Raw genomic sequence first — 25,426 nt, forward strand, 5'->3', positions numbered from 1 at the left:
TAGAGCCTGGAGCCTGCCTCGGATTCTGTGTCTCCTTCTCTCTCTGCCCCTCCCCCACTTGTGCTCTGTTTCTCTCTACCAAAAATAAATAAATGTAAAAAAAATTTTTTAAATGCAGGATACAGAATAGTGTGTATAATACGCTACCTTGTGAAAAGATAAGAGAAAAGGAAGAATATATATATTTTTATTTACAGAATATCAATGAACTCAGTTGTCAAATCTGCTCTCTTCACTTGCTGTTCTGCAAGAGCAATGTGATTTGGTTTCCAACAGGCCCTTTGAACTAAAATAGCACCTTGATTTTTAAACCATGAAGCGTGTATGCATTTAAAAAATTATGGGGTGCCTGGGTGGCGCAGTCGGTTAAGCGTCCGACTTCAGCCAGGTCACGATCTTGCAGTCCGTGAGTTCGAGCCCCGCGTCGGGCTCTGGGCTGATGGCTCAGAGCCTGGAGCCTGTTTCCGATTCTGTGTCTCCCTCTCTCTCTGCCCCTCTGTCTCTCTCTGTCCCAAAAATAAATAAACGTTGAAAAAAAAAATTAAAAAAAAATTACATAGAGGATTATATATAAATACTGGGTTTGGTCTCCTCTTCTCCATCTCCCCAAGTAAGGACACGGAGGAAGCAGAAGTTGTTGCTGGAAATTTGGTGGGGCAACAAAACACTTTAGCAAACTTTATTCCCTGAAGTTAGGGGATATTCTCCTACAGATCAACCCAGTCTGTGGACCTCCTATGAACTGTTGAATATCCCCAGCTGCTTTTCCATATCGATGTTCCTTACATATGCCTAAGGAAGGTCTGGGAGAAAGTGCACTAAATTGCTGTTATAATAATTATCTTTGTGGGTGCTTGAATGAGAACTGGGTTTCTGGGGTACAGGAGAGGGAGATTCTTCAAGGTACAACTCACTATATAAATGTTTCGTACCCTGTGAACAAAGTCCTATTAAATTTTTAAAATTAAATTTTTAAATTTTTAAATTTAAATTTTTAAAAATTTGTAATTAACAAGAATCACCCCCAAGGTTACCACGAGATGCAGCTGAGAAGGAATTCTGGGAGTGAGTTCCCAGCAAGGGTGTGATGTCAGGAAGCAGGCAGTCCTAGGGAACAGAGAACCCCACAAGCAGAGAACCTGCCAACGCAAACCCTCCTCAGCCTGGCAGCCTGAGAATTCAACTCAGAGAGAAAAGCGGGGAGGAAAGGCCAGAGCTGGCCCAGCCATCGGAGAGCCGACTGCCGCTGAGTCATACCACAAAATCTCCAACCTGTTTCTCTACTCGGTGTTTATTCTGCTTGCACTGGGTTTACAAGGAACGAGTACTTCTGAAAAACATGATCTTAGCTGAACTGAGAGAAAGAGGGATTTTCCACCCCTCTGTCATGATACACGATCCCCAGGGGGAACTCGGCAGTCGCTTCCCTCCAGAGTGACTGATAAGAGAAGAGAGATCCATGAATTCATTCACTGAATCACAACCATTTCCTGAACACCTGCGGTGTGCCAGCCACGGTGCTAGACTAGACGCTAGGAGAAGGGATAGGCAGGGCTCGGACAGTGATTTCTTCTCACCAGGGCCACGGTCTCAGGAGGCACCAGGTGCACCAACGTCTCCAAAAATGGAGAGCGTAAGTATCAAGGCATTAGAGGTATGCGGACCTACATTCACAGAAAAACAACTCACCCTGTAATTTCCTCACCAACTTTGCCAGTTTAGTCTGTAAAGCACGAGAAAAAAGAGCAAAGCAGGAGGAAGACAACAGAATTAACGAGCCTATGGTTTGTGGTTCCCTAGATGCAAAAGACAGGAAATCTCTGATCTCCAATCCTTACGACACGTGCTCTGTCTCAGGCACGGGGGCCAAGAATCCAGCATCCCCCTTCCACTTTTTCCACCCTTTCCTAGGGTGTTTTCCCTGAAGACAGGAAAGTAGGGACTTATTGCAGCAAATAAATAAGGAAGAAGAAATAAACTGCTCTTAGGATGGAGCTGGATGATCTTTTCCCCCAGTTGAAGTTTCACTAAGCACTTACTGGGTGCCAGGCACTGTTTTCCACAACATACACAACATGTGTTTCCTCCTGTAAGCTAGAAACAAAGCCATACGGTTGTAGTGACAGCTCCACTTTTTTTTTTTTTTTTTTTTTTTTAATTTTTTTTTCAACGTTTATTTATTTTTGGGACAGAGAGAGACAGAGCATGAACGGGGGAGGGGCAGAGAGAGAGGGAGACACAGAATCGGAAACAGGCTCCAGGCTCTGAGCCATCAGCCCAGAGCCCGACGCAGGGCTCGAACTCCCGGACCGCGAGATCGTGACCTGGCTGAAGTCGGACGCCTAACCGACTGCGCCACCCAGGCGCCCCGACAGCTCCACTTTTTAAGGAAACCAATGCTCAGAGGTCACTCAGGAGGGTGTGCAGCAAGCACAGGACAGAGATGGCAGGAGCCTCACGGAGTGTGAGGACCAAGAGGCAGCTCCTGGGCCTGAAAACTGTTGTCAGCAATAACCTTTGTAAGTCAATGTCCCAGGTTAGTCCTTTGTATCTGCTCCCCAGCTGGAGTTTAGGGGTAATGAGGATCCCTACTCCGCAGATAGCGTAAAGGTTAAGGGAGTTCATCCTAGACCAGTTAGTTCCCAGAAGAAGCCTGGCACACGCAAGACTCAGCAGGTGCATATGCTACCCAGGGCTGCAGACCCTGAAGCCCACACTCCCAAGGACTCAATTTCACTGCTTCTTGGCATCTTTTTTTTTTTAAAGAGAGAGAAAGTGTATGCATGAGCAAGGGAGGGGGCAGAAGAAGGGAGGGAGGAAGGGAAAGGGAGACAGAGAGAGAGAGAGAGAGAGAGAGAGAGAATGTCAAGCAGGCTCTACACTCACCACAGAGCCTGACATGGGGCTTGATCGCATGACCCTGGGATCATGACCTGAGCTGAAATCAAAGAGTTGGATGCTCAACTGACTGAGCCACCCAGGAGCTCCAGCATCTTCTTAAAAGGACAGCCGGGCCAGCATTTCCCAGACCCAGGTGAGACTCATGAAGGGGGCTGGACACTAGGGCCAGACCTCACTGATTTAAGGGTAAAGGCAGAGGATGGGGCCACACTTGGGGGGAAATGTGGCTGTGACGAAGATGGAAGTAACATCTCAGCTTAATGAGATGCTTCGTCTGTTTCGCGTACGGGGCCTCCATGCCAGGTTTCGTGTGGAAACCGAATCCTGAGCTAACCACCACAACCCCTAGGGGCAGCTGCAGCCACGGAGCCAGAAGAAGGAAGTGGGGCCTCAGGAGTAACGCGCCCCAGGAGTGATGGCAAAGGAACACTTACGTGGACCCGGCCCCAAAGCGAAACAGAGCATGAAGTTCAGTCAGAAGCCAAAAAGGCCACAATAGGGAAAAAAATGGGGAACCACTCACTGGTCTGTATTATCTCACCCCTTCTCCCTCCCAGGCTGACTGGGCGAGACACCACCCCAGATGACAAGATTTCCTGTTATTACACAGACTCGCCATCTCGCCCCTCACCGTCTTGTCAACTTCCCACTTCTGTGGACTCGAAAGTAAACAAGGCCCTGCCGGAGCTGGATGCTGGTTGGGGGGCGTGGGGACCACAGGGTGACAGGCAGGGCAGGAGTGGCACGAAGGATGTAGAGAAACCACCTCGGGTATGAGCCATGATCTCCCTTGCACGTGCGGAAAGACCCACAGCAGCAAAATCCCAAGGGATGACGAAGCAGTTTGGAGACAGATGCCACGGGGCTCGTGTTTAACCAGCACGCGTCAGGACAGCCAGATGAGTTGTTCGACGTTTCTGTGCCATTTGGCAATTAGGGGCTGCCCCACGTACTCAGGCCCTCCAACCTGGCCCCTTGGTGGGGTCCAACCCCTCAGGATCCACTTCCTCAGGATCCAGGAACAGCAGGGGACCTGCAGACTCGGTTACTGATGCTATGCTGATCAGTGTCCCGCCGACCTGACTGCGAAATCCTCCGAAGATGAGAGAGGGGGCAGAGACAGAGAGAGAGAGAAGTGCGGCTTGAGCTCACCCAAAGCCGGGCTCAAACTCACAAACCGTGAGATCGTGACCTGAGCTGAAGTCAGATGCTTAACTGACCGAGCCATCCAGGCACCCCAAGGAAGTGGCATCTTTAAGCACTAACATGGAAATGCCCCATTTCCTCCTTGGGTCCGTTCTATCGGGGCCACTGGAAGTGGTGTCTATGACTCAGGTAAAATGCCAGGACTCCCATACATCTCAGTTTCCTGCACCCCAGTGGGTGGCACTGGGGACAGTGAAAAAGATGGAGGAAAGGTTGACCTAATTATGTCACACGCATGTTGCTAGGCAGTTGACACACAGGGCTGCTGATTCTCCAGTGCCTCTGTGGTAGGAATTTATCCTCATCTGCAAGATGAGACAGACGCTCAGAACCTTGCCCAGGGCCATGTATACAGATCCTCACTCAACGCGAGGCCAACCTGAAAGTCGGTCCATGGCACCCCACAGACTCACAGGGGCAGGTAGGCAAGGTGGGTGAGGGAAGCAGGTGGGCATGAGTAGCGGGGGGCTGTAGTGGGCTTCTCTAAAGCCAGCAGCCAGGCCTTGGTTCCTGGAGGGGAGCTGATCAGTTCCAGGCCAGACTGCACATCCAGCGCTGCCCGACGTGAACTTTCCAGAGAGGCCTGGATTTTTAGGGGAGATATCCACATTTCTAAACACTGTGCAGACCAACCACCACACGGGGCCAGCCCCAGAGGCTTCCCATTTGTCACTTCCCTTTGGCTAACCTTCCCTCCCCCAAAATCAAATGTGTTTACCAACCGGAGCAGAGAGAAAAACAACACACACTCAGGCAGGGCCACCTGGGCTGAAAAGAGACTCCACCTCAAGCCCTCCCAAAGTAGGGCCCTCAGAAGACAGCGCCCTGCTTCCCTCTGATGTGGTAACGATTCTGTGCCCTGGGACGTCAGGCCTAAATCTGGGCAAGGCCATCTCTGTGTGCCTCCTGCAGCCTACTTACTAGGAGTTTAAGAACACGGGAGGCTCGGGTTCAAATCCCAGCGGTACAACTCTGGGCAAGTCGTCCCATTTCTCTGTGCCTCTATTTCCTCATCCGCAAGACAGGGATACAGTACCCGTCTCATAGAGGTGTGGCGAGTTTTAGAAGAACTGACACAGTGAAAGCACTCAGAAGCAAGCCTGGCACGTACTAAACACTACGTAAATGTCTGCTATTATCATCACCTCAGGGAGTCTCGCCTCAAACTCTGCCAGCCTGTGGGCTGCGGCCAAAGTCTCCTCCTTTTCCAGCTCTTCCCAGCTCTTCCCCGGGGTTGAGGGTCCTGCCACAGTCACCAGGCTCCCTCACAGAGATGGGAAAACCTGAGGTGCGTTCCCTTTGGGGGGACTTGGGCAGCCAAATGACTCAGAAGGAGGGCGTGTCGACTCAGAGCCATCAAAGATCAAGCACGGTTCTTGGAACCTCCTCTTTCCTTGAAAATCTCTGGGGTTTCCTCCATGCAGCCTCCCTCCCAACAAGAACAGAAGCAGTGTGGTTGGAGACAGAAGGAAAATGTGAGTTTCCTGCCTCAGGCCAGCTGCAGATAACTCATCTCTGGTTTCCGGAACCCTTGTCTCTGAGCATTCATTTCTGCAGAGAGAGAGAAAAAAAAATCCTCCTGGGGGGAGAAGCAGAGGGTGGGAGGCCATGGAGACAGAAGTACGGCAAGGAGGTCATGGCCTCAGTTGCCCTTTCCACCTCACCCTTGCCTGCTCATCCTTCAGATTTCAACTGAGGTGTCACCTTCCCCCAAATAATTACATGCCTATCCTGTGCCCTCCCCCGGCACTCTGGATTCCGCTAACACCCCACTGAAGACACAGTAGGGTCACGACCTACGCAGGGCTCCCCACTCACTCTGCAGGAAGCTTCCCAAGAGCTAGAACCACCTACTTCAATAGCTTCCTCCAAACCTGGCCCAGTATCCGGTACAGCATCCACCAATATCCACTGACTACATGAATAAAAGCACCAGTGGCCTCTCCCTCCACACACACCCCCCCACCAATCAAAAACTGAAAGCACTTTCAAGAATCTACTTGTACAGGTTCTCGTAAGAACCAGCAAATGTAAATCATAGGTTTCTCATACTTCTCTAACTCTTCGTAGTCACACACAATCCGTAGAACAGTTGGCTGAAAAGGAAGGAGGGTGCTCCTGTGTCAGAGAGGTTTGGACAGTCTGGTTCCTGGGAAAACCCAGGGAACCCAAGCCTCAGACCCAGACGCGTCCCCACTGCCAAAATGCAGCCACATCAGGATTGAAGCTGGGAGGGTATTAAAAACCACACGGGGGCACCTGGGTGGCTCAGTCGGTCTTGATTTGGGCTCAGGGCATGATCTCATGGTGCATGAGCTCGAGCCCCGAGTCAGGCTCTATACGGACACTGTGGAGCCTGCTTGGGATTCTTTCTCACCCTCTCTCTCTGCCCCTCCTCACTCACGCTTGCTCTCTCTCAAAATAAATAAGTAAACTTTAAAGGCAAACAAACAGAAAACCACATCAATGCCCCACGGAAAACTGAAACCAACAGGACACTCAGGGCCAGCCCCAGTCAGGGCAGATGGAATTTGAGGGCAGGCGGAATTGTGGACGGTGATGACCAGCGATCTCACTAGAATAGGTCTATACTAAACAGTCATTTTCTTGCCTCTAGGGATGTAACAATATGCAAGGCCTGCTTTAAGGCAACTCTGACTTACAGTCTTCATACTGAATGACCATATGCCTGGACGTATTTGGGAAATTGCTGCTTTATTGAGGTGTGGACATTCCTGATCAATTTGCTCTTAAAAGGTCTCCACATCTTATTCTTGATCTAATAATGTGTTTTAGAACTTGCCCATCCTTACCAAAGTTCTTCCCCGTAACTACCCCAAAGTCTACCTGCCAAAATTTAAACTGGAATTCATTCTCGATAACTGAAAGACCAATTGTTTGTACTGACTGCATTATAAAACCTAGTTACATAAAGCCTCTATCTTCCTGGTCATCCCTTGCATCGGCTAATGTGTAAATGAATTCACATTTCCTGGGCACATACTAACTCCGCCATTAGAAAGAAGGCCAGGGCTGGCCAGGGTGGCCTGAGGAAGCTGATTTCAGCTTTGACTCTGGACTTGGACAGTCCATCAAAGTTGATTACCATTTGGCTTGAGTAGAATGGAGAATGGAGTCATTTCCTCTCACTCTTGTCTCTGAGGAAAGGAGAAACAGCTGGCTCCTGGTTGGAACTCCGGCTCACCCAAATTTCAAGTCCAGCACATTCTTGGAGGGGCCTGTCCCGGACCGCTCTCATTCAAAGTGAGCTCCCCGCATCCAAATTGCTAGAGAAATCTCTACACAATTCCATTCATGCAATGAGTCATCACACTGCCCCTCTGCTGTCACCCATCATTCATCACTTCATTATTACTAAAATCTCACAACAGTAGGAATAATAATGGTTAACATTAAAAAACATTTTTTTTTCAATGTTTATTTTTGAGAGACAGAGACAGACAGAGCGTGAACAGGGGAGGGGCAGAAAGGGAGGGAGATACAAAATCCGAAGCAGGCTCCAGGTTCTGAGCTGTCAGCACAGACCCAGATGTGGGGCTTGAACTCACAGACCATGAGGATCATGAATGACCTGAGCCGAAGTCAGATGCTTTATCGACTGAACCACTCAGGCACCCCAATCATGGTTAACGTTTCTTATGTACTGGATCCTGGACTAATGGTGTGTGTAGCATTATCTCAGTCTCCCCAAACCACCATCAGGTTGACGCTATTATTATCCTCATGTTATAAAAGGAAAAACAGAGACCAAGAAAAATGAAGTAACTTGCCCAACGTCACACAGCTAGTCTAAGTCTTGACCCCCAGTCTCTCTGAATCGGGACGCTACTCTCTTAACATGTTCACAAATTCTATCGGACCCACACAGATCTTCTGGGACAAAGACCTCTCACAACTGATTGCAAAGTGGGCTTGAGAATCACTAGTCTCCCCTCCTTCCACATTCTCTTCTCTATGTGCCTACTGTCCTGTTCCCGCACCCTCACATACACCCTCCCCACCGGTCATGCCTCAACCCTGTTGAGTGTATGGACCTATTCTGTGAACAGGTCTTCGAAAAGAGCAAAGAAAAGGAAAATCAAAGCCCAAATGTCTACCTGAATGTAACCAGCGAGTGGCATGCCCATTTTGGCATTTTAATTGCTGAACTAAGGGACGGTGGCATGTATTTTTGTGCAGGCACTTGCAGATGTGGGCACACGTGCCAGGCCAGCTCACTTTACTCAACTTGGGACCAGGTCACACATATGCCCAGGATGTGTTTCACATTCTCAGTCATATAACTCTGAGTGTGATGTGAAAACCCATCTCTATTTTAATCACTATCCTAGAGAAGCCTAGAGAATAGAAGGTCCACAATAGCGGCAACTGAAACTCTGGTTTTTGACAGTTTTGACTTATTCTGGACTCAGGTCATATCTGGACAATCAGTGTCAAACCCCAACTACATGTACTTCTCACCAGCCTGAAAACTGCCCCAAACATAGGGAACTAGACCCAACACTGGAAGGGAGTTTGGGGGAGGGTGTTATGCCTCTCAGAGCGCATGATGAAAGATGGGGTCCCAGGGGCCTCGCGAAAGGAATGCAGAAGGAAACACCAAGACCGCCAGGTTAACCTTCCTTCCAGCCTAAAACCTCTCGGACTCTACAATATGGTACAAAGAACCTAAAGCCCTACCCTCCCAGTGATGATATGTGGAGATGGGGCCTCTGGGAGGTCATCAGGTTCCGATGCGGTCATGAGCGTGGGGTCCTCAAGATGGGATTAGCGGCCTTATAAGAAGAAACACAGAGAGGCTGCTAAATAGGAAGGAGAGGCCTGTAAGGACGCGGTGAGCCGGCGGCCAGGAACTGGACTCTCACCAGGGGCCGAACCTGCTGGCATCTTGACCTGAGACTTCCCAGCTTCCAGAATAGTGAGAAATAAATGTCTATTATTAAACCCCCAGTCTGCGGTATTTGTTATGGCAGCCTGAGCAAACTAATACAGGTGCCTGAGTCAGCCAGGAGTTCAGATCCTGACTCCACCCCTTACACAGCTGGGTGACCTTGGACGAGTCATTTGATTTTTCTTATCCACAATTTTATGGATAAACTATGAGAACAATGGTTGCCTCACAGGGTTGTGGGGACAGTTGAATGGGCCGATGTATGTGAAAGGTGCCCAGAGCTTTTCCTGGAACGTCCATCCCTCACGCGGCCTTTGTGCTAGAACAGCCCCCATCAGCAATGACCTGATGCACGCTGTGGTTCATCTTGCCAATAGGTAGCCTATTGGTCACATTCAGCCCACAGATGTGTTTTGTTTGTCCTGAACTAATGTTTGGGGGAGCTTTGGGTTATTTAATTTTTTTTTTTTTAATTTTTTTTTTTTTCAACGTTTATTTATTTTTGGGACAGAGAGAGACAGGGCATGAACGGGGGAGGGGCAGAGAGAGAGGGAGACACAGAATCGGAAACAGGCTCCAGGCTCCAAGCCATCAGCCCAGAGCCTGACGCGGGGCTCGAACTCACAGACCGCGAGATCGTGACCTGGCTGAAGTCGGACGCTCAACCGACTGCGCCACCCAGGTGCCCCAACTTTGGGTTATTTAATCAACATTTAAAAGCCAGGAAGTTTCATGCAAAAAAAAAAAATCTCAAATTCTGTTTGACAGATAGGTTGACATGCCACCGGCCCTGCGTTCTGCCAGGGCAATCCCCTCTCATCAGAAGGTGACCTCTCACCTCCGTGCACCCAGGCAACCTCACCCATTCAGAACACCCACTTGGCACCTGAAGGCTTCTGAGTTAGCAGCCCCTGGGCTGAAAGGGCTGGTGGAATCGGTGTGGCCGGTACTTTTCCTAGCTGCCCACAAACAAAGAGTTTAAGTACAATTTCAGGATCAGTCTTCCAAAGTGCGGAACAATTAGCACATTCCTGAGTCACTGTTTTATTTATTTTTACTTCCACTGTGAGCTCAAGAACCCTCACAGAGAGGCCAGGATCTTAGTTCTTGGAGTAAAATAGATTTCTTACAGCCCAGAGGTTGGCTGACCTAGCTTTGCCCCTGTCACTCAAGTTTGTGGGGCCTCAGTTTCCTCCTCTGTAAAAGGAGGCCTTGGGCTAGACAAGCTCTATTGTCTCTTCCCTATTTGTGTAATTATTAGGTGGAATTCAAGCTCCTGGGTAGAAATTCAACACACCCTGGTTTATTTCGGAGCCCTAAAGGTTTTAATGAGCTCTTAAAACACCTCACTGACCCTTAAAATAAGACTTAACTAAATGTAAACAGGACTCAGATAATGGCCTTGTTTATTGTTCTGCTCCCTCCAGGGTTGGGGCTTTAGCCTTGATGTTCTGCACTTAACACACCAGCGAGGAAAGAACACGAGGGCATTAAACAGCTGATGTGCAACCTCCTGTCCCCAGGAGGTCCTAGTGCTCTGGGCCCTGCCTGCCTCTCTGCCCTCATTTCACCACGACACAAACCCAACCACCCACCCCCCAGCCTCTGGTATTCTATGCACGTTGGCCTTCTTTTGGCTTCTTGCTCACTGCCACCACAGGGCCTTTGCACCTGCAGTTCCCACCAGCCGGAACCCTCTTCACCTAGTTAATTCCCACTGATCCTCCAGAAGACAGCATCGGCAGGACATCGCCACTCCTTGGCAAGAGCAAGTCACGCTAACATGCTTTCATCACATCAGCTGCATCACAGGAGCTGTCAAAGCGGCTCTTTAACATCTTACTTGTATGATTAGTTGACTAATGATCATCTCCCTGACTGGATATAAATGCCAGAAGAGTGGGGTCCACATCTATCTCTGCTCCAAGTTGTCTCTCCAGTGCCTGGCCAATAAGGAGGCACTCAAATATTTGTTGAACGAGTGAATACATTTATGAAAAGCTGACACTATTCTACTGGGAAGATCCTGGAAGGCAATAAACCCCTCAAGGACCACGTCCTGTTGAGGGCTGTATCTCCAAGACGTAACAGTAATGACAGCGACAACATGGACAGTAATAAGAGCTATCAGTTCTCAGTGTGCTCCAACCCTGTTCTAACAGGTCATTTATAGAATAACTTGATTCAAACCTTCATTAAGAATCCTATGGGGGCACCTGGGTGGCTCAGTCGATTAAGCATCCGACTTCGGCTCAGGTCATGATCTCACAGTCTGTGAGTTCAAGCCCCGCGTCAGGCTCTGTGCTGACAGCTCGGAGCCTGGAGCCTGCTTCGGATTCTGTGTCTCCCTCTCTTTCTGCCCCTCCCCTGCTTATGCTCTGTCTCTCTCTGTCTCAAAAATAAATAAAAACATTAAAAAAAAAAAAGAATCCTATGGAAGGAGGCACGTTTCTCATCCCTGTTTCATGTAAGAGGAAACTGAGGCACACAAAGAAGTTGGTAAGTCACTTGGCCAGAAGTGTTAAGTCACAGACCTCTATCTGTGAAAAGCTAAGTGAGGGGTATAAACCACTTTATACCAAGTGGGTAAGTCACTTGGCCAGGTCTTAACAGAAGTGTTAAGAGTGACAAAATCGCAAGCAGTCTGGTTCCAACCACGAGGCCATCTTACCTACAATGGCACCAAATGGTTAAGGAGGGCACAATACATCTTTACACAGTATGTGATATCTGCCTGTGTATCAACCCTCTGCCCCCCTTACAGATGTTATATACATGAATAAATGGATGAACCATCTATGGATCAGAAGTCTAGACAGGTAAGGGTCTCAGAACTTAATAGCCACATGAGCCACATCAAAGTCAACAGAAGCAACAAGAACCAAGCAGACAAAAACCTTAAGATAGGGCTCCCCGTGGGGGACAGTCCCCCTGCCCCAGCTCAATCCCACCAGGGGAGAATAGTCCGTGACCTGGCCATCCACGTACCTGATGTTTTCGTTCAGTGCATAGAGTTCGTTGCTTTGCAAGCCACCCCCTTTGAAGACGTTGATCACGGCAGTCTGCACACTACAGGGTAAACAGAAATGACCCCTGGTTAGAGGATCTGCCTGCCTGGGGCAAACTCAACAAGCAGCTCTGAGCTAGAGGCAGGTGTAAGGGCCAGGAAGCACATGGCACAAAAATGGCCCACTGTCCATCCCTGGAAACCATCATTTCCTTCCCAGGGTCCTTGGAGAGAAACAAAGACCGAGGCCAAAAGGATCCAAAAGCAGCTCCTCTCCCTCCACTCTCTCAAAAGCCAGCAGGTCCTCCTCGCTTGCCTCGCTGGTGGCCCTGATGGCAAACAGCACTGATCGAGGGCAGGTGGTGGGATCTGCTCTCAGGATCTGCGCCTGGAGGAATCCAAAATGGCGCTTGCCTCCCTCTCTCTGACCCTCCCTGGTTCATGCTCTGTCTCTCTCTGTCTCAAAAATAAATAAAACGTTAAAAAAAAAATTAAAAAAAAAAAAACAAAATGGCGCTTGCTACAAGCAGGAGCCAACTGGGTTCCTTCACCTAGAAGGTCCTTGTCCTCACAAGGCAGCCTCCATGCCTGGGGCTGATATGAAATGCTAATTCCTTGCCTTTAAACAGTTTTTCTTTGGAAGAGTTTCACCGAGGCCAGCCTCTCTTGCCCCTTCCATTCCCCCTCCTGAGGGGGTTAGTCCCTCGAGGAGCCACAGTTAAGTCTTAACTCTAGGTGCCCTGAGGCTCCAGCCCGGTATTTCAGCAAGGAGCAGATTACAATCTTGTCTTTATCAAGGATCCAAAGCCTTTTTTAAAGAACATGGATCCATCCATAGCAGAACGTTTCACAGCCCCCTCTTCTTCCCCGTCAGAAGAGGTGTGCATTCACTGAGAAATGAATGCTTTAATATAGTGATGCGTTTAATTCATCCAAAGAGTAACTGCTAGATTTGAAAAGTAGTAGCCCACAGGAACACAAGACACGGTGCTGATTCAGTCGCTACTCGATGCTTGGTGTACAAAAAGTCAGCCAGACACCCATAAAAGCGCAGTGTCTCCTTTCCCATCCACCTGTGGCTCACAGGTACGGCTAGTCCTTGGTTTATACCCCTCACTTAGCTTTTCACAGATACACGTCTTATCTTCCCAAACAGGTTATAGGTGACTTATGTGGCCCCAGCCCTGGGTACTCGAACAGTCTTGGGCGTGACTAAAGAGCATGAACTGTCACTGTAAATTCCAACCCAACTGTCCCGGGCTGGCTAACAGACTCTGGTAGCCCGGAGGCCCCCAGTGGCCCACCTCATCTCCACCCAAACAAGGAAGGCCAGCGGATACGGTCTCCGCAGGAAAACGTGCCTGTATACATAATGCCGACCTTCTGAAGCAGGGCTCTCAGGAGGAGCAGACGCTAAGCCAGTCCCCTGGCCCTCCACCCCAGGACTACCGGCCCCCGGTTACCTGTTCCAGGCCGAGCTGGAGCTCAGCTGCAGGGCCTGCCGCGTGGCTTGGAAGCGGGGCAGATCGCTGAGCACCGGGGAGCTCATGAAGCGTGGCCGGGGCCTGCGGAAGGAGCCCATCTCGTGGAACGCAGTGGGCACACTGGGCGCGAAGCCACGGGTCATAAGTCCGGAGGAGGGGATGGCTTCTCCTCTGCACCACAAGGTTCCAACAGCCCACGCACGGGCAGGGGCTTCTTCCGGGGCTGCCTTCCGGCCCTCAGGCTTTCTTAAAACCACAAACTTAGCCCACACCTGAAAAGAGAGGGAAGCTTTTATTGAAAACTCCCGCGTCGGGCAGAACATTTCTTAGACGAGGTTGGCTGGGATTTTCCGGCCGCGCTATGTTAAAAACAACTCCAGTGTCCTGAAATAACATCTATACCCTACACGCTCCCACTCATGCATTTATACGGGGCTCCGTCTGGTTACCCCAAAGTGGGAAGGCAGCAACAATGGGAACAGGTTGAGTCAATCCTACAGAAAAGTGATTTCTAAGTTGTGCTTGAATGTGGTTCTAAATGCCTACAAATGCCAAAGCACGGGCACTGGCTGGGTTTCTGTAGACCCTGCAACATTGCGCATTAAAGAGACGGCTTTTTCAAAAATGCCTGGGGGCGCCTGGGTGGCTCAGTCGGTTGAGCATCCGACTTTGGCTCAGGTCATGATCTTGTGGTTTGTGAGTCTGAGCCCCGCGTCAGGCTCTGTGCTGACAGCTTGCCCAGAGCCTGGAGCCTGCTCCGGATTCTGTCTCCCTTTCTCTCTGCGCCTGCCCCACTCACACTCTGTCTCTGTCTCTCTCAAAAATAAATAAGCATAAAAAAAAAAAAAGTGCCTCAAGGAGAACACAAAAACTCCTTCTCTTGGCACTAAAGACCTTCCATGATATGCCCTTGGCATGCCAGCCCATGTGTATTGCTCAGTATTTTCCAAAGTATCAATGCCTCCTCACTCAGGCACATCTCACCATCCCTTACCTGCCATTCATTCATTCATTCTGTAAGAGCATATTTACTGAGTGTTCATTATTTATTAACCACTGGGAGCTGTAAAGCATCCAAAGATTTCTAAGACGTGATCCCTGCCCTCAAGAGGCTCAAGGTCTATTGAGAAAACAGCTATCTGTGTATTCACACACACAATCAATATTTATTTTCTTTCCTGATTTTATTTTTTAATAACTTTTAATTCTAGTTAATTAACTTATAGCATTGTATTGGATTCAGGTGTACAACACAGTGATTTAATATTTCCATACAACACCCGGTACTCATCATGGGAAGTGTATACTTTTTTTTTTAAATTTGTTTATCTTGGAGGGGGGAGGGGCAGAGAGAGAATTCCAAGCAGGCTCTGTACCATCAGCATGGAGCCCGATGTGGGGCTCGAACTCACATCATGACCTGAGTGGAAATCAAGAATAGGACGATCCACTGACTGAGCCACACAGGCACCCCAGTAAGTGCACTCTTAATCCCCAACACCTACTTCACCCACCTCCCGTCTGGTAACCATCAGTTTGTTCTCTGTAGTGAAGGGTCTGTTTCTTGATTTGCTTCCCTCTTTTTTTTCCTTTGCTCGTTTGTTTTCTTAAATTCCATATAGGTGAAGTCATACGGTATTTGTCCTTCTCTGACTTACTTCACTTAGCATGATACTCTCTAGCTCCATCCATGTCATTGCAAATGGCAAGATCTTGTCCTTTTTATGGCTGAATAATAGTTCATTGTATATATGTATACACCATATCTGCTTTATCCATTCATCAGTCGACGGACACTTGGGGTGTTTCCATAGTTTGGCTATTGTGAATAATGCGGCTATCAACATGCGGGTGCATGTATCCCTTTGACTTAGTGTTTTTGTATTTCTTGTGTAATTACCTGGTAGTGCAACTGCTGGATTGTAGGGCAGTTCGATTTTTAAGCAATCAATATTTATTGACCACACCCTATGCAACAGCCACTCACTTACGTATCCGGGATATAATGGTGGCTCTGGACAACGTGGTGGCTGCCCTGTGGAGCTTACAAACCGGTAGGCATGGTTCCAGCCTATGCTTCCTCCCTCTCCCCACCTTCTGACTATATTTACTGCTTCCCTTCCCCGGAATTCCCTTCCTTTTCCTTCCCCTATGCTTATCTAAATCTACCCTACCTTGCAGAACTAGGTTCAAGGATACTGTCCCCTGAGCAGTTCCTAGGACTTAATGACTTTGTGGCTAATGGCGATGGCTTTGGAGTGAACCCGGGTTCGGGTCTTAACGGGGCCCCTCCCCAGCTGTGTGACCTGGGCACACTGAGTCCAAGAGTCCACAGCTGTTAGCAGTGCCAACTGCACAGGACCGATGAGAGACGACATGAGATGGTGTGATGTGTGCCCAGCAGAATGGCAGACCCAAGACCCTCGAGCGTGGTCCTGTTTCTGCTGGAGCCCAAAGCTTGCTTTCCTCAGAGCCTCTGTTCCTTTCATTTCAGTCTCTGATTCTCCAGTGAACCTAAAGTCTAAATCACTGAGTTAAAATGAGTTTGGGAGCCGGTCGGAGTAAAGGACAGAGGAAATGGCACCAAGGTTAGAGTCACTTTTTTCTCGAGGGGTTAGGGTTGAGCCCGGACGTATTCTCAAGGCCACCTCTCCCACCAGCTAATGCTGCTGTTTCCCACGAACCAGTGCTGGAAGAAAAAGACGGATCCCAGCCATACATGTCAGTCTCCAGGCGGAGAGGGGAGTACATTCTGCAATCCCAGCTACAGCATCTGAAGAAGCAGGAACCAAGGGGCTGCCCCCAGTTAAACACGCTGCTCCCGTCAGCAGAGGACTGAGGCTTGGGGACGGGCACCCAGGTGATCCATCAAGAAAGCATGGGAGGTGCCAGATGCTGTCTGCAGACAGCGGGCACGCTGGCAATGAACTGGCAAGACCAAGAGCCAAAAAAGGAATGGCGTGGACTACCTCTTGGAAAAAAATTTTTTAAACGAAAGCAGGCTCATGTACCATTTCCTTTTCGAGTGATCTGCCCCTCCACCTGCTTCTTAGGGTGAACCAACAGTGACAAATTTATCGGTAAGTACCACAGAAGTCAAAACAGGCCTGCTCCATTTCAGAGAGTCTCAATGGCTACGCAAGAGCCACTAGAATTTGGAAAGATCTATGCAAATCAGTGAATGAGGCAAAGAAGAAATAAAACCATGGGGCCCCTTCAGAATCCTTACCCCGGATGGCTTTGGGATTTAACTTGCCTGGTAAAGGTCATACTATTAAAAGAGGACCCATTTTGCTGCCCTTCTTTAAATGGGCCTGCTAAGTGCAATACATCTGCGTAATTACAGGATATTAACTCCATTTACGAGGACCTTAGACTCGAGGTGAAGGAGCCGCCTCCCACTCAGAGGCACTCGTGCAGGGAAGTGGAAAGGTGAGCTGAATGGATCATCCAGGTGTTTACTTCCCGGCTTCCCGCTGCAACAGCCACTTCTCCAGGAGGCTGTGCGACACTGAGGACCATGGGGCCGGCTCCCATCCCCCTCTGCCGCTCAGCCAGCAGCCCCCAGGCTCCCCACTGCAAGCCGGGCTGCGTATCCAGCAAGGCACACAGACGGGCAGCCCCACTGGCCTGCGTCCCCTTTTAAATGAGGATAATTTTCAGCAAAAGAACAACGAGCGCGGCTCCCATGACCTTGTCCCTGGGTGTAGAGTCACACACGACAAGCAGGTAGGTGCCTCTGACTCATTTCTCACCCATACCATCTGCCACCCTCAGACCCTGACTGGCTGAAGACCATCGGAAGTCGCCTTTGTTTCCACCATTCCTGCTTCCGGACAGAGCCACGAGGCCCCCCCAGGGCCCTGCCAAGAGGGGCTGCCAGCAATGCTGGTGGGATGACAGGAGCGGCCTCAAGGTCAAAGCCAGTGCGCCCTGGATCCACCGGCTATCACGCTGGCCCCTCAGGCACAGGCATGTCCTGACCCAAATAGGACAAGTCAGAAAATGACAAGACAGGCGGGGCCCCCGTTTACAGACGACAAAAGTGAAGCCCAGAGGAGCTTGGCCAGTGTCTCTGAGGTCGGAGAGCCAGCACTGGCCAGAACTCAGGTTCCCTGACTCCCGATCTAGAAAGTTCCCCAGGCCCCACCTGGGCCATTCTGCAAACTCCTCAAAGAGAGGGCCCAGCGCTTACTCGTCTCTATCCCCAGGCCTAAGCTCACTGCTTAAGATACAGACCAAGGAAGGACGGGAACGAATAAGGAATCAACTGCCTGCCTGTCGTGGTGCCAGGTACTGTCACAGCCAGTGACTGCCTCAGGGATGTGTGAGGATAAAACGTGTGAGGATAAAAAATGTGTGAGGATAAAAAATGTGTGAGTACCTATTTGTAAAGCACTTAGATAGGACGGTGCACGGCAAATAGCAAGTGCTAGGTAAGTGCTTGTGAAATAAATTAAATACTTTGTTATTTCTAAATCTCCAAGCAATGACAGCAGTTGAAATACAAGAACACGTCCCCCCTGCTTCTGGCGACCTCAGCAACATCTGGAAAATACTCCGCTCGGGAGGATGCGAGGCCTCCAAGCTGCCATTGTGGTCACAGAGTACTGAGGCCTTGCCTCCTCAGGCCTTGGGTAACTCACTTATTTACTGACCCTTCACCTCTGTGTGGACATCCCTCAGTCTCAGAGTGTTTCCACACAGCCCCATACTTGTAAATCTTAACCTAACCCTACAAGGCAGGTTGAGTAGGGATTCCATAGGTCCGGAACTCTAAGGATACGTGATATGGCCATGGCTGGAAGGCTATGTGGTCAGGGAACCAGATCCCACCCAAAGTCTCCCAACCGCAAGCCTGCCCTGCCAGGAAATTCTTCTTTTTTCCCTATACATTTTAAAATATTTTCATTAAGTAACATATGTAAAAAAGAGTTCATAGACACATACAAACACATGTATCTTAGGGGCACCTGGGTGGCTCAGTTAGTTGAGGATCTCAGGTGATCTCAGCTCAGGTCTTGATCTCAGGGTCATGAGTTCAAGCCCCGTGTGGGGCTGCCCGCTGGGCAAGAAGCCTAATTAAAAAAGAAAAAATCAATTGCATGTATCGTAAACAATAATACACTACCACCTGCTTAAGAAAGAATGTTTCCTTGGAAACCCCATGTGTTCCTATTTTTCTCATAATAGCACACCTACTTATTTATCACGACAAAGGTACACATGCACGTATACCTGTAACATGCAAAGTGAGAAAAGCTTCTCGCTCTGGCCACTGAATGTGGAGAAGCTCTCTGCCCAGAACTTTCTAAGATGACAGAAATGTTCTATATCTGTGCTGTCCAACGCGGTGGCTACTTGTGGCAGCCACGTGGCTATTGAGCACTTAAAATGTGACTAGTGTGGCTGAGGAAGTAAACTTTAATTTTATTTTGTTTTAATGTAATTTTTAAGGCCATATAGATGTGTACACACGATATTTCAATTAAAAGGGGTAATTTGGGGGCGCCTGGGTGACGCAGTCGGTTAAGCGTCCGGCTTCAGCCAGGTCACGATCTCGCGGTCCGTGAGTTCGAGCCCCGCGTCAGGCTCTGGGCTGATGGCTCAGAGCCTGGAGCCTGTTTCCGATTCTGTGTCTCCCTCTCTCTCTGCCCCTCCCCCGTTCATGCTCTGTCTCTCTCTGTCCCCAAAATAAATAAAAAACGTTGAAAAAAAATTTAAAAAAAAAAAGGGGTAATTTGTTCTTTCCTTTTAACACATCATGGCTACCTTCCCACAGCACCATGGATTGATCTATTTCATACTTTATAATGGTTTCTTGATTCCATTTAGGGGACACCATATTTGATTTAACCAGTCCCCTATGGATGGGTATTTTGGTAGCCTCCAGTTTTTTATTACTGCAAAGAATGAGCATATCTGCCAGTCTCAGGGACCCTGCCTCTTACACCCAATGCCACGGCAGCCAAAAATAGCACTGCAGAAAGGGACTTGAGAGGTCTCTTGCCTGTGGCTCCGAAGGATGGGTGGCTTGGGAATCAGGCAAGCCCTGGCACCAATATTCATTCTGCTGCTCACTGACTGTGAGAGGCAGAAACACTGGTGTCCCAAAGGTATACTCACTTCCTAGTCCCCAGAACCTGTAGATATTATGTTAGGTGGCAAATGATGTAATTAAGTGAAAGATCTTGAGATATGGCGCTCATCCTGGATTATCCAGGGGGGCCATAAATATAATCACATGTCTCCTTATAAGATGGATGCAGAAGGAGACTAGGGACAGAAGAGGAGACACAGATCCACAGGAGGAGGTGATGTGAAGACAGAGGCAGAGCCTGGAGGGATGCTGTTGCAAGCCAAGGAATGCCAGCAGCCACGAGAAGCAGCTAGAAGAAAGAAGTAGATTCTCCCATCGTGCCTCTGGAGGCAGTATGGCCCCGTGACACCTTGATTCTGGCCTTCTGACATCCAAAATTACAACAGAATAAATTTTTGTTGTTTTAAGCCACCAAGGTTGTGGTCATGTCTTATTGCAGCCACAAGAAATAAATACACTCACTGTGTGGCCCTGGGCCACTCTGAACTGTAGTCTCTACATCGGAAAAAAGGGGAACAGGAAGTGTGACCTTGGAGCGTTGCGGTGTTGAGAAAGATGATTTAGGAAGTGCCTGGCAGGGATCCGGGAACTACTGGGCACGACACAGGTACAGTGGAGGTTCTGAGCACAGCTGCCAGAGCCAGGCTGAGTGCCACCACTTATGGTGTGACCTGGGCAGGTGACTTAGGCTTGGTCTGAGGGTTGAATGAGATGACTCAAGCAAGGCTTAAAATGGTCCCGGTATACAGTAAGTGCTGGATAAATACTACCTGTTGTTTATTCCTATCACCACCACCACCACCACTGTATCAGTCTGCTCAGGCCACTGTAACCAAAGACCACAGACTGCATGCTGTCAACACCAGAAATGGATTTTGTCACAGTTCCAGAAGCTAGAAGCTCAAGATCAAGGTGTCAGCAGCTTTGGTTTCTCTTGAGGCCCCTCATTGACTTGCAGGTGGCCACTTTCTCGCTGTGTCCTCACATGGCCTTTCTTCTGTGGACACGCATCTCTTGCTGTGTGTCCATGCGTCCTTTTATAAGGACACCAGTCAGACTGGATTAGGGCCCACCTGACGGCTCATTTTAACTTCATCACCTCTTTGAAGGCCCCATCTCCAAATACAGTCACATTCTAAGATACTGGGAGGAACACGACTCAGCCACCACCGTCATCATCACAAAAAGTTCTTGGCCTAATGTCTCTGAGTTAAAGAAACCGGTGTTTTGGTGGATATTCTCCTGTGAAGGGCCAATGCAGTTAACATGTAGAGAAATGTGCATCTAAAATGATTTAAATGGTGTAGCTTTGGGTGCTTACATTCAGCGATCTGGAAAGCCGGGGTCCTGGACACGGGAAGGGCTGTGGTGGTTACAGGGTTATTGGGTGTTATCACTGGCCTTACTCTCCCAGGCTCACCGCACAGGGATTTCTTTGAAAACTGCCACACACAAGATCCAGAATATGTTTCTTGGAGAAAAAAAAATGTGGTGCCTCTCTTTCTTCTCCCAGCGGCCAGGGCACGGGGAGTGGGGCACAGCCCCGCAAACCAGCCCCACGGGCAGAAGAAGGCAGTACACTTGGTGGAAAATGCAAATAAATTCCACTCAGGCTCCAACCCTTAACTCTGAAAAGGGAAGTAGAACCATGGCACAACTTAAAATAAAGAAGTGAGTGGCTTATAATGACTCTGAGGCTTCCAGGAAAAAGCCATTCTGAGTGTAAATAACAAAGAAGTCAAAGAAAACGGAGTCGGATGTGACCGCCCAGAAAACAAGGAGAAGCTAGTTCCCAGGGAAACTGTACAGATGGTACAATTTCCACGTTCCCCTCAGCAGTTCCTGCAGCCAGGAGGCCCCGGGTGCAACTCCTTGCCCTGTGACCTGAACACAGAGATGAAGAGCCAATGTCCTTCAGCATCGGTCAGGATTTGGACACTGTCCCTTAACGTGACCGATGTGTTCTCTAACCGCAACCAGCATCATCTTCATAATAACGCCTGTGATGAGTGAGAGCACAGTTTACTGAGTGCCAGCTGTGAAGCATGCACTTGACATATATTATCTCAGTGTTTCTAAAAGGATTGTAGGGGTCTTAGCCAAAACCTTTAACAGACTAGGATAGAAAATATCAGCGTGCCTCACATTTTGGGGACACGTGTATACGACACACATGCCCATGTGTACAGAGTCTAAGTGAATTGCACATTTCGTATGTATGGATGTAACACTCAAAATGTTTGAAAACCCCTGTGTGCTGTGACCATCCTCACCTTACAGAGAAGAAAATGGATGTGCCCAATGTTGACCTTGTCTAAGGTCATACAGTCCATGACAAGAACCCCACAGCCCAAGGCCCTTGGTGCTCATGTTACTTCAATGCCTTCAAAGGCTCCCCACAGCTCTTAGAATAAATCCCCACACCCCATCTTCCTACCTTCAACAACCACCTGCTACTCTGCATGCCAGCTCACTGATCTTCCTTCATTTCCTCCAACATTACCAGTTCTTCCCTGCCCCAGGACCTTTGCACATACCATGCCCTCTGTGTGAAATACTTTCCATCCACTTCTCCAGGCTCAAACCCACAGACCCTTTATCAGTTATCTTGATAAGCACTTGCTCACAGAGCTCTCTTTCCCCTGATTTTTTCTCCTGATTAGGAGACCCCAGTGAACACCCTCCTCACCTCCTTTGTTGTCTTGTCATCCAATAAATGACTACAGAATTATTTCTTATTTTTGTGAGGTCCATAAAGGCAGGGACTATGTCTATCTTGTTCTTGGGTGCTTATTACAGTGCAGGAATTCTTCAGACACTTGATGAATGAGCAAATGAACCAGCCACATGAGAGGTACTACCGGGAGACACAGGAACTTCATGCATGTGTCAGCTGAGAATTCCAGCACCTAAAATTACATAAAGCTTTCCCATATGAAAATATCCTGGTACTGAAATCTGACAAGCCTGGCCTGGAATCCAGCATCTACAGTTTATTAGCTGGGTGACCCGAGTAAATGACTCCCAAGTTGCCTTATCTTCAAATGAGTGGGGTATGCATCTCCACGAGATAATCTAGAGCATAGCTGGGCCCGTGAAGGGGACCCCCAAATTATAGCTAGTGTCAATATTTTTGTAACCCTCTGTGTTCTTCACAAAACGCTCGCCGTTTCCAAGAGGTGACAGAGGACTAGGGTGTTGGGCGACAGGCACTCTCACACATTACTGGAAGCAGAGCAGTTTGGGGCAGCTGCTGTGGATGGAAATGTGACAAGATCTGCCACAGTGACAAAGGCTGTGCCCTCTGACCTAGCAGCTCTACTTTCAGAAATTTTACTCGAGGCACATCCAGCGACTTACATAAGCAGGGTTTTTACTACGGCCTCCTTTACAACAGCAACAGGTTGCAAATAACCTAAATGCCCAGCCACAGAGGACCGACTAGGTGAACTGGAGTATCTCACACTCTGGAAGCCCGTGCAGCTCTAGGAAAGAAGGGGAGGGCTCTGTGTACCGACTGGCGTGCTCTCCAATCCAAAGGAAAGTGTGCTAAACATAGAACCGCACGTGCAGTATGCTACGATCTAGGTAAAACAGACAAAAAAGAGCATTTACAAATGTCATTGCACGGCATAAAGAATCTCTGGAAGGGGCAAACCAGAAACTGAGAACACCTGTTTCCCCCAAGGAAAAGAGCTGGGTGACAGGGACACAGTAGGGAGATTTTTCTCTGTAAACCTGTTTGTGCCTTTGAATTTTGAAACGTGAACACGTACGACTTATTCAAAGAAATAAGTAAAAACAACAGTGATGCCTTCCCCCAGCCCCTCAAGAGAAAGACAAAAAAAGGTTATTGATTTGTTCAAAGTCCCTCAGCTGCTCGGGAGAAGTGAGGATTTGAACTTGGCTCTGATCCCAAATGCGATGCTCTATCAATTATAGTTCGTTCGTTCATTCATTCGACATAAGTTTATTTCTTTTTTAAAAATTTACCATCATAACCATTTTTTAATGTTTATTTATTTTTGAGAGAGACAGAGGGAGAGAGATCACGCGTGTGCAAGCAGGGGAGAGACAGAGAGAGAGGGAGACAGAGGATCCGAAGGATCAGTAACCGACTGAGCCCCCCAGGCACCCCCACAAATTTATTTCTTTAGCACTTATTCTACAACAGGAGCTTCCTTGTATATATACAGGGACACACAGGCCAGAAAAACAAACCCTGGGGAAAAAAGCAAACAAAAGGAAGACTGATTTCTTTCCTTTCTGCACGATATGCCACATACTTGCCATACTTTGTGGAACATCACAGAGAGTGGGCAGGATCTGCCCAGGCTAAAGGAGGCAGACTCAATCCAATCTGGTTTTTGCCACCTCGGGGCACAAGTTCAGTTTTGCCAGATCTGAATTTTCCAAGAGATGCCAAAAACCCAGATTTTTTAAAATGCTAAACCATGTGACTTGTAAGTGTTAGCAACGAACTCACCAAGCCCACTAGCACTTTAGGGGCCTAACATATAGGTTTGGGACCTTTATTTTCTCCATCACAACTATGACAACCAGCCTTCTCACACCCCTTCCCCAGGGCCTAAGTCAGGTGTAACATAAGCCCTCACAAACCAGCCACTATGGGCTTGGGCACACAAGTGGTCTTCCCGATGTCTGCTGGCTTATCAGTTGATTAAGAGTCTGGCCTGGGGCACCTGGGTGGCTCAGTTGGTTGAGCATTGGACTTCAGCTCAGGTCATGATCTCACCGTTCGTGAGTTTGAGCCCCACGTCAGGCTCTCTGATGTCAGCCTGTCAGCACTGAGCCTGCTTCAGATCCTCTGTCCCCCTCTCTCTCTGCCCCTCCTCTGCTTATGCTCTCTCTCTCTCAAAAAATGAACATTAAAGAAAAATAAAGAGTCTGGCTTAGCTAGTGGCCATGATTACCTCAGCGTCACCAGCTCTACGTTCAGTCCCTACCCTCATTGCCCTACAGAACTGAGAGCCTCTGAGAGACGTGGCAGCAGATGACCCCCTGACACAGCACAAACCCAGAACTGGCCTCCTCTGGTGTTTCAGCTCCCACCTACCACGTCATCTAGTTGACCAGCCTCTTACCTCATCAACTGTCTTCTCTCAGTCCTACCCCATCACTGATTCCATTTTGGAACCACAAGCACTCCTGTAGTATAGACATATCCATATGCACTCTTCAAACAGGGCAAGCCAACAGCTTGCTGGCTTGGGATATTTCTAGAAGAAACACACAGCAAACAGAAGCCACCAAGCCAGCCCAGGACACTAGATCTGAACCCCACACACCCCACCCCAGCTCACCAGATGGAAACTAAGTCAGAAGTAGGTATTCAAGAATACTGAGACCATTTTGCAAATCACCTACTGTGACTATTTTGTTAAATTTTCCCTGAAAAGAATATACTACTGGGGAGCCCAGATGGCTCAGTTGGTTGAGCGTCCCAACTCTTGATTTCGGCTCACGTCACGATCTCACGGTTTGTGGGTTCAAGCCCCGCATTGGGCTCTGTGCCCAAAAGTGTGGAGTCTGCTTGGGATTCTCTCTCCCTCTCTCTCTGCCCCTCCTCTGCTCGTGCACTCTCTCTCTCTCTCTTTCTTCCTTTCTCTCTCAAAATAAATAAATAAAATAAAAAAAAAAAAAAAAAGGAATACACTACTTTTGATCATGGGCTGGCCAGGATGGTCGGGATGGTATCGACCCCCTATCTGCATCTAGCAGCTCGGTTCATCTCCACTTGAAAGTAACAAGGTAGGTTTAATTCATCCCATTTCGCAGATGAAGAAACTGAAGCA

At 48.7% G+C, this 25,426-nt stretch overlaps 1 protein-coding gene across 6 annotated transcripts in view; it reads right to left on the bottom strand.

The window, feature by feature from the left end:
- PRR5L (proline rich 5 like) overlaps positions 1-25,426 on the bottom strand; it is a 74,761-nt gene that overhangs the window by 40,456 nt on the left and 8,879 nt on the right. For 3 of the 6 annotated variants that reach the window (XM_086677670.1, XM_086677664.1, XM_086677671.1), the window contains exons 2-3: positions 13,490-13,782; positions 12,008-12,088 (exon numbers count right to left, since the gene is read on the bottom strand). In XM_086677670.1, the coding sequence (XP_086533796.1) occupies positions 12,008-12,088; positions 13,490-13,653 (245 nt within the window). In that variant the 5' untranslated portion in view covers positions 13,654-13,782. Of the gene's footprint in view, positions 1-12,007; positions 12,089-13,489; positions 13,783-18,460; positions 18,589-25,426 lie in introns of all 6 variants that reach the window. The other 3 variants (XM_086677665.1, XM_086677668.1, XM_086677667.1) reach the window with 2 other exon arrangements.

Source organism: Puma concolor, chromosome D1 (assembly GCF_028749965.1).
Source record: "Puma concolor isolate L17-30 chromosome D1, mPumCon1.1.hap2, whole genome shotgun sequence".
Classification (NCBI taxonomy): Eukaryota; Metazoa; Chordata; class Mammalia; order Carnivora; family Felidae; genus Puma; species Puma concolor.